Here is a 13486-nt window from a genome sequence, read left to right as displayed (position 1 = left end):
AAAGTTGTGACGGTGTTGCGGTGTGGGAGGCCTGGCTGCGATGCTCCGAAGGTAAGCAGCCACGACATCCCCCGAAAATAAGTCCTGGTGCTTATTTTGGGGCCCAAAAGAAAATAAGACTGGGTCTTATTGTCAGGGAAACACGGGTATTTTTGCTCTTTTACACACACACACACACACACTTACCTAACATCCACTACTAGGCTTCCAGGCACTAGCCAGAGGGACGGAAACTGCCAAGTCTGGGATCCAAAAATGAGTCACAGGCTGGGCAGGCCTCAGGACCTCTTTTTATCCCAGAGGCCCAACTTCTTTGTTGGGGAGTCTTGGGGAGAGGCTCGCCATGTGCTCAGGCCCAACTTTTGTTCCCTTAAGGACTCGGTTCCTTTCCCTGAGGAACTTTTCCTGGCTTTGGTCCATGCCGCTTACAGGCCTTCCCCGCTTTTAAGCAAAGGTGGCTTTGGCCTAGCCTCACACCCCCTGCTTGAATGGAAGCTGGCTCCTACATGATGCTTAGGAGTATTTTGTTTCATGTTTGGTTTTATGATTTTATAGCTACGTGAATGTTATTTTGTTATTGTGGGTGAGTTTTTAAAATGCTGCCTTACGGTCAACTGCAATGGGTAGTACAGGTAGTCCTCAACTTACGGCGGTTCATTTCGTCACCGTCCAATGTTACAATGGCACCGAAAAAAGTGACTTAGGACCGTTTTTTTCACGCTTGCAACCTTCGTAGCCTCCCCGTGTTCAAAATTCAGACGCTTGGCAACTGGTTCATACTTATGACCGTTGCTGAATCCTGGGGTCATGGGATCACCTTTTGACAAGCAAAGTCAATGGGGAAGCCCGATTCACTTAACATTCACTTAACAGGGTTACTAATTTATCAACCGCAGGGATTCACTGAACAACTGGGGCAAGAAAGGTCGTAAAACGGGGCAAAACTCACTTAAGAAATGTCTCTCTGTCTCTAACCACAGAAACGCTGGGCTCAATTGTGGTTGTAAGTCGAGGACTACCCGTAAATCCAATAAGTGCATAAATCATGCAAAAATAAATATGAAGCACATGGACGTCACCCTGTTTGAGAAAGTTAGGATATAAGATCTTCCCTTGTTTGTTTTCACTTTAGGTATTGAAGGCTTCGAACTGGATTTTCTCGTTCCAAGTTCTAACCGTTACAAGCTTCAGGTCTTGAAAACACAGGCACATCAGAACAATACTACAGCTAAGGTAACCTAAGAGCAGAAAAGCATAAGTAAGGCTCTTCTAAATTGACCCAACTTGGGACCGGATTATCTGAGGGAACCGTCTCTTGCTGGTCACATCTATCCGACCCACTAGAGCAGGGAAGCAAGGAATGTTGGGCGTCCCATCCCCTAAGGACAGAGGTGGTATTCAGCAGGTTCTGACCAGTTCTGGAGAACCAGTAGTGGAAATTTTGAGTAGTTCGGAGAACCGGCAAATACCTCCTCTGACTTGAGGTTTTACAGTACCCTTCCCCTGCCACGCCCACCAAGCCAGGCCCACAGAACCGGAAGTAAAAAAAATTGAATCCCACCACTGCCTAAGGAGATATATCTGGCGGGACTCAGAAGAAAGGCCTTCTCTGTGGTGGCCCCCTCTCTCTGGAACATCATCCCCCCCCCCCAGATAGTAGACTGGCTCCCACCAGGGGTGGGCTTCACAAATTTTAGCAAAGGGTTCTCTACATGGCCATGGTGGCCGTGGCCTAGCTGGCCTCCTACACCATGGTGGGGGGTGGCGTTTTTCTCGTCCCCAGGCTCCAGAGGCTTTCGTCCAGCCTCCGGGAGGGTGAAAACAGCCTCCCCGGGCTCTGGAGGCTCTCTGGAAGCCGGAAATGGGCCCATTTCCAGCCTTCCTGAACTTCCAGGAGGCCCATTTTTTCCCCCTCCCTGAGCCTCTGTGCGTGCTCTGCACTTACCTGCATCCAAAATGGGCCGTGTGGGGACTCTTATGAGGGGCATGGTGGGCGGGGCCAGCTAGGAGTGGGATTTGGGAGTTCTCTGAACTGCACAGAATCTTAGCTAGGGGCTCTCCTGTACCCCTGTGAACCCCCAGCAGCCCACCCCTGGCCCCCACTCTAACTGTCATGCCCCTGTTGGAGTCTGGCTCCAAAGGAGAGATGGAACAGCTGACAAGGAGTGGGAGTGTGGCTCCAGTGGTTGTGGAGGAAACTGGGGAAGGGCACAGGCCGGATGGGCATTCCAGGCCCATCCCCTCTTCATCCTAGGGCACACAGGAAGGAGCGGATAAGGGAGAAATGTGGTCTACGGGGGAGGAAGGGGCCCTGATCCCCTTCATGGGCTGCAGCTAGGAGGACTGGTTAAAAGGACAAACTGCGCATGGCAAAATTGCTGGAAGCAAAGCATGCATTCTTGTCGGAGCTTTTCTATGTTTTGGTTTCCTCCCAACTTTGGTTGCTGCGTTATCTGGTAGAAGTCTGCAATTAATCATCCTTGCCTGCCGTAGTAATTCCTTCAGTGTGGTGTGTTGGGTTTTTTATTTTGAATTAACTTTACTTTGGGTGCGGACTGCATTTACTCCCTCTATAAACTGCTTTCTTTAAGAGTTTGCTATCCAGCCGAGGATAATTGGACATTGAGGCCAAGTTGGAGGCATTAAAGGGACTTTCTTCTATTTTTGTGACTTGGTTATTTTTGTGTCACACCCTGGGTCATCACACCAACACTGTGTCGGAAGGCCCTGAAGAAGTGGTTCTGCCAGCAGGCCAGAGTGGGAGGGAGCCCATTAAATGGGGGCTTTGAATGTGTGTTGTTGCCGGACTAGGGTTGAGGGGTTATTTTATTTTATTTTTAATTATTTTTATTTCTTTTATATGGTGGTTTTATGTCCTTGTAAGCCGCCATGTGTGAATAGTGTGAATAGGCGGCAGATATAGAAAGATAGATAGATAGATAGATAGATAGATAGATAGATAGATAGATAGATAGATAGATAGAATCTAGTCCCCAAGGATGGCACATGTACAGGTAGTTCTTGACTTGCATCGTTTTGTTCAGTGACCATTTGAAGTTACAATGGCACTGGAAAAAGCCACTAATGACCATTTTTCATATTTATGGCACATTCAGCATCCCCATGGTCACATGATCAAAATTCGGATGCTTGGCAACTGACTCATATTTATGACGGTTGCAGTGTTTCAGAGTAATGTGATCACCTTTTGCGACCTGACAAGCAAAGTCAACAGGGAAGCCAGCTTTACTTAACAACTCAGCTAGTTGTTAGTTGTTAGTAACTCAACAACTACAGCGATTCACTTAAGAACTGTGGCAAGAAAGGTTGTAAAATGGGACAAAACTTATTTAACGACTGTCATAATAATAACAGAATAATGGAGTTGGAAAGGGACCTGGAGGTCCAACCCCTGCTAAAGCAGGAGACACTGTACCATTTTAAACAACAGAAGTTTGAGAGTCAATTGTGGTCATGTTGAGGACTATCTGTATCAATACAAGTTGAATTACAGGCAGAAATTCAGTGAGTTAAGTACTCCGTTCCATCCAGGGAAAATCATAGGTGTAGAATTTCTGTCTCTTGTAATCTCTTCTCAACTGGATCTTTATAAACCTGTAGATCCGGTGATGAGGTGCAGTCCACGTGAAGTGATCACATGAAGTGTTAATACCACTTTATAATGCCTTTGGTAAGGCCATACTTGGAATACTGCATCCAGTTTTGGTCACCACGATGTAAAAAAGATGTTGAGACTCTAGAAAGGCTGCAGAGAAGAGCAACAAAGATGATTAGGGGACTGGACGCCAAAACATATGAAAAACGGTTGCTGGAATTGGGTTTGTCTAGTTTAATTAAAAGAAGGACTAGGGATGACATGATAGTGTTAGATAGTGTTCCAACATCTCAGGGGCTGCCACAAAGAAGAGGGAGTCAAGCTATTCTCCAAAACAACTGAGGGAAGGACAAGAAGCAATGGGGGGAAACTAATCAAGGAGAGAAGCAACTTAGAACTAAGGAGAATTTTCCTCACAGTTAGAACAATTAATCAAATGTAACTTTTCTTTTGTTATTTTATTATTATTATTATTATTTTTATTTTTTTAAGTTTTTATTGATTTTTAAAAACAAACATAAACAAACAAAACATAAAAACATCAAGCCATCTTCCATATGTATACATACAGTGTGCCGGTTGGTTTACAAATTGTTTTGTGCTTCCATTCCGTAGTCTTCAATTACAATTACATTGCATATAATCTCGTATTTTCAATCAAAAATTAAATACCTTAGTATCATTATTAATCAATCATTTGACTATACTTTTATTCATTCATGTTTTACAAGATAATCATAATTTACTTAGTTTGTTTTATAACAGTTCATGTTATCATCCCAAATCTATCCTAAAATCATTTTGTAGATATAATAAGAAAGAAGTACATCTTTATATATTTATTATTTTCTAAAAGTCTACATATTTCATTACTGTATTTTATTGTCTAACCATTGATAGAATAGATCCCAAATTTTATAAAATTGTTTATCCTCTTGTTCTCTAATTTCAAATGTCAATCTACTCATTTCAGCACATTCCAATATTTTCTTAATGATTTCCTCCTGTGATGGTGTTTTCTCATTTTTCCAGTTTTTGGCAAATACAATCCTAGCCGCTGTTAATACATTTACAATCAGATATTTTAAGTCTTTACTATATATTTCAGGTAAAACTCCCAATAAAAATATCTCTGGTTTCAAGTCCATGTGTTTTTTTGTCATTTTTTCCAACCACATGTGGATTTTAGTCCAGTATTTTTTAGCATCCGCACAAGTCCACTACATATGGTAATATGAGCCAGGTGTCTGATGACATTTCCAACATTTTTCAGATTTATTCTTGAACATTCTTGCTATTCTTGTCGGGGGAAAATGCCACCTGTAAAACATCTTATACAAATTTTCTTCATATGCTGTTGACATTGTCATTTTATAATTTTGAGACCACAATTTTTGCCATTTCTCTAAATCAATCCCATATCCAAAATTCTTCCCCCAAGCAATCATAGTTTCTTTAACTTGTTCTTCTTCTAATTTAATTTCTAATAAATATCCATACAATTTTTTAATCACCTTTTCATCAGTACCTGTCAAAGTCTTATCTAAATCAGTCAATTTATCATAGAAACCTTCCCTTTTAGAATCTTTATCATACCTTGAATGTATTTGCGTATATGAAAACCAATTCATCTTTATACCTTGTTCCTCTAGTTTTTGTATAGATTTGAGTTCACCCTTTTCATTCAATATTTCACCATATCTGTTTGTTCCTTTTTGTATATTATAGGATAAGAAAATGCTTCAATAGTCGATAGCCAGACTGGAATTTTCAAATAACATTGTCTTTTAATCTTCTCCCAGTTTAACCACAGAGACTCCCGTATATAATGTCTTCTAAAATACCCCTGTGTTTTAGTTCCTTTGTACCATAAAAAGCATGCCACCCCAACAACAAATCATGTCCTTCTAATGTCAACAATCTAGTATTTCTTAGTGTTATCCATTCCTTAACCCAGTGGTCCCCAACCTTTTTTGTACCAGGGACCGGTTTCAAGCAGAAAATTTTTGCAAGGACCCGGGGGAAGAGAAGAGAAGGAGGCTTCGCTCTCTCGCTGCTCCACCATCCAAGGAAGAAACTGCTTCAAAGAAGCGGGGCTTTTCCTGTCGCCGCAGCTATTCCGAAGCGCCCGTTTCACCCCCACTCCCACCCCGCGCAGCGCTTCAATCCACAGTGTCCCATTCTGCCTGCCTGCCTGCCTGCCTTAGTTTCTGGTTGTTTGGGAGCAGCTTCGGCTGAGAATAATAACTATTCGCCTCTTTTACTCAGCCGAAGCTGTTCCGATTCAACCATTAACGAAGGCAGGCAGGCAGGCAGAACGGAGCACTGCGGGCGGGTGGGCGGGGCGGACGGGTGGGGGTGAGGGAGAAACGGGCGCTTCGGGAAGCTGCGGCGACAGGAAAAGCTCCCCCTTCTTTGAAGCAGTTTCTTCCTGTGCTGGTGGAGGAGCGAGAGAGCGACTGAGAGAGCTGACCCAGAGAGAAGGACAGGCTTCGGTTGCTTCCTCCCTCCCCTTCTTTCATTTGTGTCCTTGATCCCCGATCCCAGCAGCATTCACCGAAGGTGAAGAAAGCCGCCATTTTTTAAAAAAATTCTTTGCGGCCCGGTAGAGAGTGCTCCACGGCCCGGTACCGGTCCGCGGCCCGGTGGTTGAGGACCCCTGCCTTAACCCATGTCAGATTTGTAGCTTGATAATACAATTCCCAATTAGGCAAACCAAATCCTCCTCTAATTCTAGCATCTTGCAAAAGTTTTAACTTTATTCTCGCTTTCTTACCTTGCCATATATATTTCAACACTATTTTATTTAAATCTTCAAAGTAATCTTTTCCAAGCCTAATTGGAATTGTTTGAAACAAATATAAAATTCTGGGTAATATATTCATCTTGATTGTTGAAATTCTCCCTATTAGTGACAGTTGTAAATTTTCCCATTTCACCAGATCTAGCGCTATCTGCTGTTTAAGTTTGATATAATTATTCTCTTTTAGTGTACTACATCTTGCTGTCAAATATATCCCCAAGTACTTGATCTTATTCGTGACCTGAATTTTCAATAGGTCTTCCAGTTCTTCCTTTTGTCTTAATAGCATATTCTTTGTCAAGATCTTTGTCTTATCTTTATTTATTTTCAAACCAGCCACCTTTCCATATGTCTCTATTTTTTCTATCAATTTTGGTGCTGTTTCTAGAGGGTCTTCTAAGGTGAAAACCAGATCATCTGCAAATGCTTGCAGCTTAAATTCTTCCTTTTTGATTTTCATTCCTTTTGTATTCTTTTCATCTCTAATATTTCTGTTTAGCACTTCCAAAGTTAACACAAACAACAAAGGTGATAGTGGGCACCCTTGTCTTGTTCCTTTTCTTATATTGATAGAGTCTGTCAGTTCTCCCTCTATCATTACCTTTGCCGTTTGCTTATAGTTCAAGCTTCTATTGCTTGAATAAATTTTCTAGCAAAACCCATCTGTTCCAACAGTAATAACATGAATCGCCAATTCACATTATCAAATGCCCTCTGTGCATCTAGAAATATCAGAGCCATTTGTTTTTCAGGATGTGCCTCGTAGTATTCCAAGGTGTCCAAGATTACTCTCATATTATCTTTAATTTGTCTCTGGCAGAAATCCATTTTGATCAGGATGAATAAAATTATTTAGATATTGTTTAAGTCTTTCTGCCAATATTGAAGCAAAGATTTTATAATCTGCATTTAGTAGAGAAATAGGTCTATAGTTCTTAATTTGTAATGGATCAGCCTCCTCTTTTGGGATAAGTGTAATATAGGCTTCTGACCATGATTTAGGTATCTTCTTCTTTAACATAACTTCATTCATAACTTCTAGCAATGGAAGATTCAAATGTAACTTTTCTTTTGTGTATACTAAGAGCATTTGCACCAAGACAAATTTCTTGTGTGTCCAATCACACTTGGCGAATAAAGAATTCTATTCTGTTCTGTTCTGTTCTAATCAGTGGAACAATTTGCCTCCAGAAGTTGTGAATGCTCCAACACTGGAGGTTTTAAAGAAAAGATTGGATAACCATTTGCCTGAAATGGTATAGGGTTTTCTGCCTAAGCAGGGGGTTAGACTAGAAGACCTCCAAGGTCGCTTCCAAGGACTCTTCTCTTCTCTTCTCTTCTCTTCTCTTCTCTTCTCTTATGACTGAGTCCTATTATAGGATATGTTGTCCTTTCCTATTTAACTGAGAAGCCCCTTCCCACCAAATGGATCAGGCACATGCCTGATACAGCAAGAGGACTCTCCTCTTTTGATTTAGACTCTATTCACTTCTTGGATCACCAGTGGTACCTGATTCACAAGGCTGGGGTGACAGACAGTTATCCCGACACTGGAAATACATGCTGCAGATGATTCACAGGGCTGATGAGAAGAAGGCTGCATCATCAGCACACTATTTTAAAAAGCGATTCGTGAGTCATCACTGACCTGAAGTTAGGCTATTGCGTGGCTGCATCGTAGGCTGTAGGAGAATTGGCTGAAGTCCACCTTCAGCCCTCAAAAGCTTATCAAATGGTTTGTCCTCTCTCTCAATCCGACTCCAAAGAGCACATGCTTCCTTCAGTTCCGAGAGAAAAAGCGGAATATAAATCTTATCGGTGTGAATCAATGAATAGATAGAGAATTCAAACGGTGCTAGTTCTTGAATTAGGCCAAGGATCTGTAACGGGCAAAAGGAATAATGGGCAAAAGGAGAAACAGGAAGAAGTCAAAACAAGCGAGACTGAGACAATGGGCAGATAAATGAAATTGAGCCTGGACAAGACCTGTAACTTGAATAAGCGTTTTAGACAAAACCATCGCTAGTTCTCACAAAGATAAAAGTGGTGGAGGAGAAAAGTATCTTCGGACTTGTCTATGGAGATTCTCAGTCATCCCAGGTCATGGTTGTCCCAAAGGTGCTTTTTTTCCCCAAAGGACAACTGGACTTTCTGGTTTTTCTTTGAAGACATTTCGCTTTTCATCCAAGAAGCTTCATTAGTTCAAGAAGCTGAACAAGCTTCTTTGGATGTGAAGCGAAACGTCTTCAAAGCAAAAACAGAAAATCTAGTTGCCTCTTGGAAGAAAAGCACCTTCAGATTTGGACAATTATGTGACTGTATGCTTATAATACAAGTAGTATGCGTGTGCATGACTTTGGTTTTCTAGTCTGCCCTACCTTGGAGGCTTGGGAAGAAGATCTATCACGATGTACATGTTGGGAATAATGAAAGGAACATTTCTGACCCCAGCATTGTTTTCCCAGTGGCAGATGCAGTTTGACGGCTTCCAGGTGGCCAGTGGCGAGCAGGTACATGTCTCAGTGAAGACCATTCCTCCCAGGAAGCTAAACCTCAGCCAGAGCTATACAGTCACTAATAACCAACCAGGTAAGACACCTTTACTGGGCACATACACCATGCTTGCATCACCTCATGTCAAAGGATCTTCAAATATATATTTAGAGAAACCCCAAAAGTACTTCTGCCGGACATCAAAAACCTCTGCCTAGAGCCGTGATGGCGAACCTGTGGCACGCGTGCCACAGGTGGTATGCAGAGCCATTTGTGCGGGCACACGAGCCCTAGCCAAACTTACCTGCATTGCGCATACGCACGCCTCCCAGCTGACTTTCGGCCCGTTTGAGGCAGTTTTTGCACTCCCAGAGGCTCAAGGGAAGCCTCTGCAGCCGCGGGAGGCTGAAAAAAACGGGCCTTCCGGAAATACCGGAAGTGCCTGTTTTCAGCCTCCGGAGGGCCTCTGGAGCCTGGGGGAGGCTGTTTTCGTCCTCCCAAGGGAAGCCTCTGAAGCCTTTGAAGGCCGAAAAACGGGCCCACGCATGCTTTCAGAACACCACAACAAAACGGTTTGCCATCACTGGCCTAGAGAGTTGCTGAATATTTATTAAGGAAAGAAGAGAAATGGTCAGGAGATCGTTGGAAGGTTTTAAACTGGGATAAGAGGGAAAACCCCAGTTCTAGCCATCTTTGAGCTCGTTCTGGTGTGAGCCGATAACAAAACACAGGTAGTCTCGACTTACAACCATTCATTTAGTGACTGTTCAAAGTTACAACAGTGTTGAAAAAAGTGGCTTAGGACTGTTTTTTTCCCCACACTTACGACTGTTGCAGCATCCCCATGGTCACATGATCAAAATTTAGGCGCTTGGCAACTGGCCTGTATTTCAAACGGTTCCTCTGTCCCGAGGACGTGAGGTCACCCTTTGTAACCTTCCCAGCTGGCTTCTGACAAGCAAACTCGGTGAAGGGTGGAAGAAACCAGATTTGTTTAATGACCGTGTGGTTCACATAACAACTGCACTGATTTATTTGACAACTTTGCCAAAACAATCGTAAGATTCACTAAACAACTTCTTTGCTTAGCCTTGGAAATTTGGGGGTCAGTTGTAAGTCGAGGACTAGCTGTACAGCGATTGCCATGAAATCATGCCCTGGGGGGGCGTGGCCAACTGGGCAGGTGTGGCCAGCTTGATGCCACTCACTGGGCATTGCCGCTGGGTGGGTGTGGCCAGCTTGACACCCTTCCCCAAACTGCTGGCATGTTTCCTCTTCACATTGGGTAGACTGGGTGGAAGCCATGCAGGCCCGATGTTTCCTCTTCGCATTGAGTAGACCGGGATGGCCCCGTACATTTTCCGGGACGGCCCCATTGGGCTGGATCCGACCACATCGCAGGCCGCGGGCCCTGAATTTGAAACCCCGGCTATAAAGGAACTTGTCATATGATGATATTTACTTTTCTACCCAGTTTTCCCGCTTTCAGGACCTGAGTTCCAGTATAAATGGGTACCAGCTTCCCGGGCGATTGAGGTGTCTGCTCCCAAGGCCATCACTGCTCGCCTCTGTCATCAGCTGGCGATGGAATGCACAGAACTGCACCAGTCTTTCCATCAGCAGGTGGGTCCATAAAGGGGCGAAAAGTCAAATGTGGAAAACACCCATGGATGGGGTGTGTGTGTGTGTGCGTGTGTCTGTCTGTCTGTCTGTGTGCAGGGAGTGAGAACAAAGAGAATCTCAGCTACTCTTAGCAAGGCCGGTAAACAATAGAATGGATGAAATAAATACAGACCAAACAGTCTTCCGGTAGTATCTTTACTCCGTGCTACAATACCAGCAAGTCCAAGAAGCAGCGGTTCCGTTTAAAGTCAGCGCTAGGGCATCCATCTCCCCAGCATACCTATATACCCTGACCCCACCCCAGCGGGATGCGCGAAAGGACGGCCGATGGTGCGGTGAAGACATCAGGGGGTAAGGAGTGGGAGGGGCACCCTGGCTCGTTTGGCAAGCTCCAGCCCGGAGCTCGACAGAGAGACTAAGGCCAGGAACGTTGCAGAAAGCAAACAAATGTTGGCAGAACTAAATGTTGGAAGACTTGTGGGGAACAAACTTTTCCGCTTTGGCATCACGAACGCCAAAAGGGCACCTTAGGATGTTCCCTTCCCTTCCTTGCCCTTCAAGCTTTTTCTCACTGCACCATGTAGGGGTGGCCAATTGATGGCTAGTTTCCTCCCTGTTTTTTTCCCCCCCTCACAAATGCTTAGAAAGAAATTACTAAACTATTAAATCCTTAAATTGTATTACAGGTAGTCCTCGACTTACAATCGTTCTTTGACGACTTTCTGAAGTTACAGTGGCACTGAAAAAAGTGACTTACAACCATTTTTCACATGACCGTTGCAATGTCCCCACAGTCATATTTATTTTTTATTTTTATTTATTTATATATATATATGTGTGTGTGTGTGTATGTGTATGTGTATGTATGTATGTATGTATATATGTATATGTATATGTATTTTTCGCGGGTACTTACATGTATGGCATTCAGCTTTGTTCGGGTATTTTCCCACGTCATTATAGTTGTGCTTTTAAAGTTGTAGCAACGTTTTGGCAGAAACGGCTGTGAAGGTCTGACTCACAGACGAACACTATACAAAAGCCTGATGATGGCAGATGAGATTCTGCTGAAACGTTGCTACAACTTTAAAAGCACAACTATAATGACGTGGGAAAATACCTGAACAAAGCTGAATATCATCAGGCTTCTGTATTGTGTCCGCCTGTGAGTCAGACTTTTACAGTGGTTTCAGATTTAAATTTGGGGCTAGCCTACTGCTGTGCCAGAATGGTTTTTTCTTCATCCTGATTGGTTGGGAGTCTTGGTCTGTGTTTATTGGTCTTGGAGTTTGCTGTGTTCTGCTTGATTGGTGTCTCTAATATCTTTTGTCTGTTTTTTTGGCTCTTTTTGTATCTTGATTGGCTGGCAGCATTGTGTTGCTTTATTGGAGGCCTTTAGTGCAGCTTGGCTTCGGGTAAATGGACGGCTATCATTAGTTAGGAAGCTGGGTTTCATCTGGGTGCCTGGTTGGGATGTGTTTGAGCTGGAAGCATCAGGGGGATCTGTTTGTGCCCAGGTGTTTGCCTGGCTTGTGGTGTGGAGATTTTTTGTTTGTGAGTGCAGGCTTCCAAATGATTGACAGCCTGGTGGAATCATCTCTTCTATTCATGCTTTCTGGTCTTTTTCAATCTCTATGGCTTCTCTGATGATTCTGTGATTAGGGTTTTCTATAGTGGCCAGGGTTTTGGTGCCATTGAAGTTGATGCTATGACCTGTGGCTTCCATGTGTTGGACTAGTGAGGAAGTGTGTTCCAGCTTTTTGACTGCATTTTTGTGTTCATCCAGGCGGGTGCTTATTCTTCTATTGGTCTGTCCAATGTATGTGGCCGGGCATGATGCACAGGGACTTCGTATATGCCTTGGTTTTCCAGGTCAATTTTATCTTTGGGGTTTCTGAGGATGGCTGCTATTTTTCTGTCTGTTTTGAAGGCAGTCTTGATGTGGTGTCTGTATAGTATCTTACTAATTTTGTCTGTAGTGCCTCTTATGTAGGGCAGGACAGCTGTTCCATGGGTCTGTTCATCTTCTGGGTCTCTATTATGTCTCAGTGTGTTTTTGTGGATCAAGTTGGTGATTTTGCTTTTGTGGAAGCCGTTGGCTGTCAATATTTTAGTCAGGGTGCATAGTTCAGTCTTAATGTGTGTCTTGTCTGCCAGGCGTTTGGTTCTGGTAATTAGTGTTTTAGCCACGGAGTTTATCTGTGCTGGGTGGTGGTGGGATTGGGCGTTGAGGTAGCGGTTGGTGTGTGTTTTCTTCTGGTATATGGTGTGTCCTAGTGTGCCATCTGTTTTTTGTAGATTAGTACATCTAGGAATGGTAGTTGTTTGTTTGTTTCTGTTTCCATGGTGAACTTGATTTTGGGGTGTGCGCTGTTTAGGTGTGTTAGGAAATTGTTTAGGTTTTCTTGTCCATGGGGCCAAATCACGAATGTGTCATCGATGTATCTTAACCATAGTTTGGGTTTGAGGATGGCATTGGCCAGGGCTCTGGATTCGAATTCTTCCATGAACAGGTTTGCAGTGACAGGTGACAGTGGTGATCCCATGGGAGCTCCTTCTATTTGTTTGTATCTTTGTCCTTTGTATATGAAATATGTGTTGGTTAAGCAGTGTTCTGTTAGTTCCATGAGGTGTTTGGCTGGTTGGTATTTATAAATATATATATATATTTGTTTTCGTAAATTTTCATGGGTACAGGTATGTAGGTCTAGGTGTGTTCGGGTCTTTTCCCGTGTAAGATTAAGAGTATCTTGGCGACGTTTCGGCGAGGTCCCACTCGCCATCCTCAGGCTGGTGCTTTCGGCTTCGTGACAGTGCAAGCAGTGTGATCGGAGCTGCTGTCTCTCAGGTACGCGGGTACTTACATGTATGGTATATATATATATAGGCAACTGATTCATATTTATAACAGCTGTACTCTCTCGGGTCATGGGATCACCTTTTGCAGCTTT

The 13486-nt window shown here is 43.4% G+C and overlaps 1 protein-coding gene across 5 annotated transcripts in view; it reads left to right on the top strand.

Annotated features, from left to right (window-relative positions):
* IL17RE (interleukin 17 receptor E) overlaps positions 1-13486 on the top strand; it is a 46426-nt gene that overhangs the window by 14616 nt on the left and 18324 nt on the right. For 2 of the 5 annotated variants that reach the window (XM_087954452.1, XM_087954451.1), the window contains exons 4-6: positions 1133-1233; positions 8885-9008; positions 10387-10535. In XM_087954452.1, coding sequence (XP_087810578.1) covers positions 1133-1233; positions 8885-9008; positions 10387-10535 — 374 coding nt within the window. Of the gene's footprint in view, positions 1-1132; positions 1234-8830; positions 9009-10386; positions 10536-13486 lie in introns of those variants that run through there. The other 3 variants (XM_087954453.1, XM_087954454.1, XM_087954455.1) reach the window with 2 other exon arrangements.

Source organism: Notechis scutatus, chromosome 2 (genome assembly GCF_049901735.1).
Source record: "Notechis scutatus isolate UNSWTSFEM ecotype Mainland chromosome 2, rNotScu1.2, whole genome shotgun sequence".
NCBI classification, from domain to species: Eukaryota; Metazoa; Chordata; class Lepidosauria; order Squamata; family Elapidae; genus Notechis; species Notechis scutatus.
The sequence above is the reverse complement of the archived record's forward strand: the minus strand, read 5'-3'. Positions and strand labels throughout refer to the sequence as shown.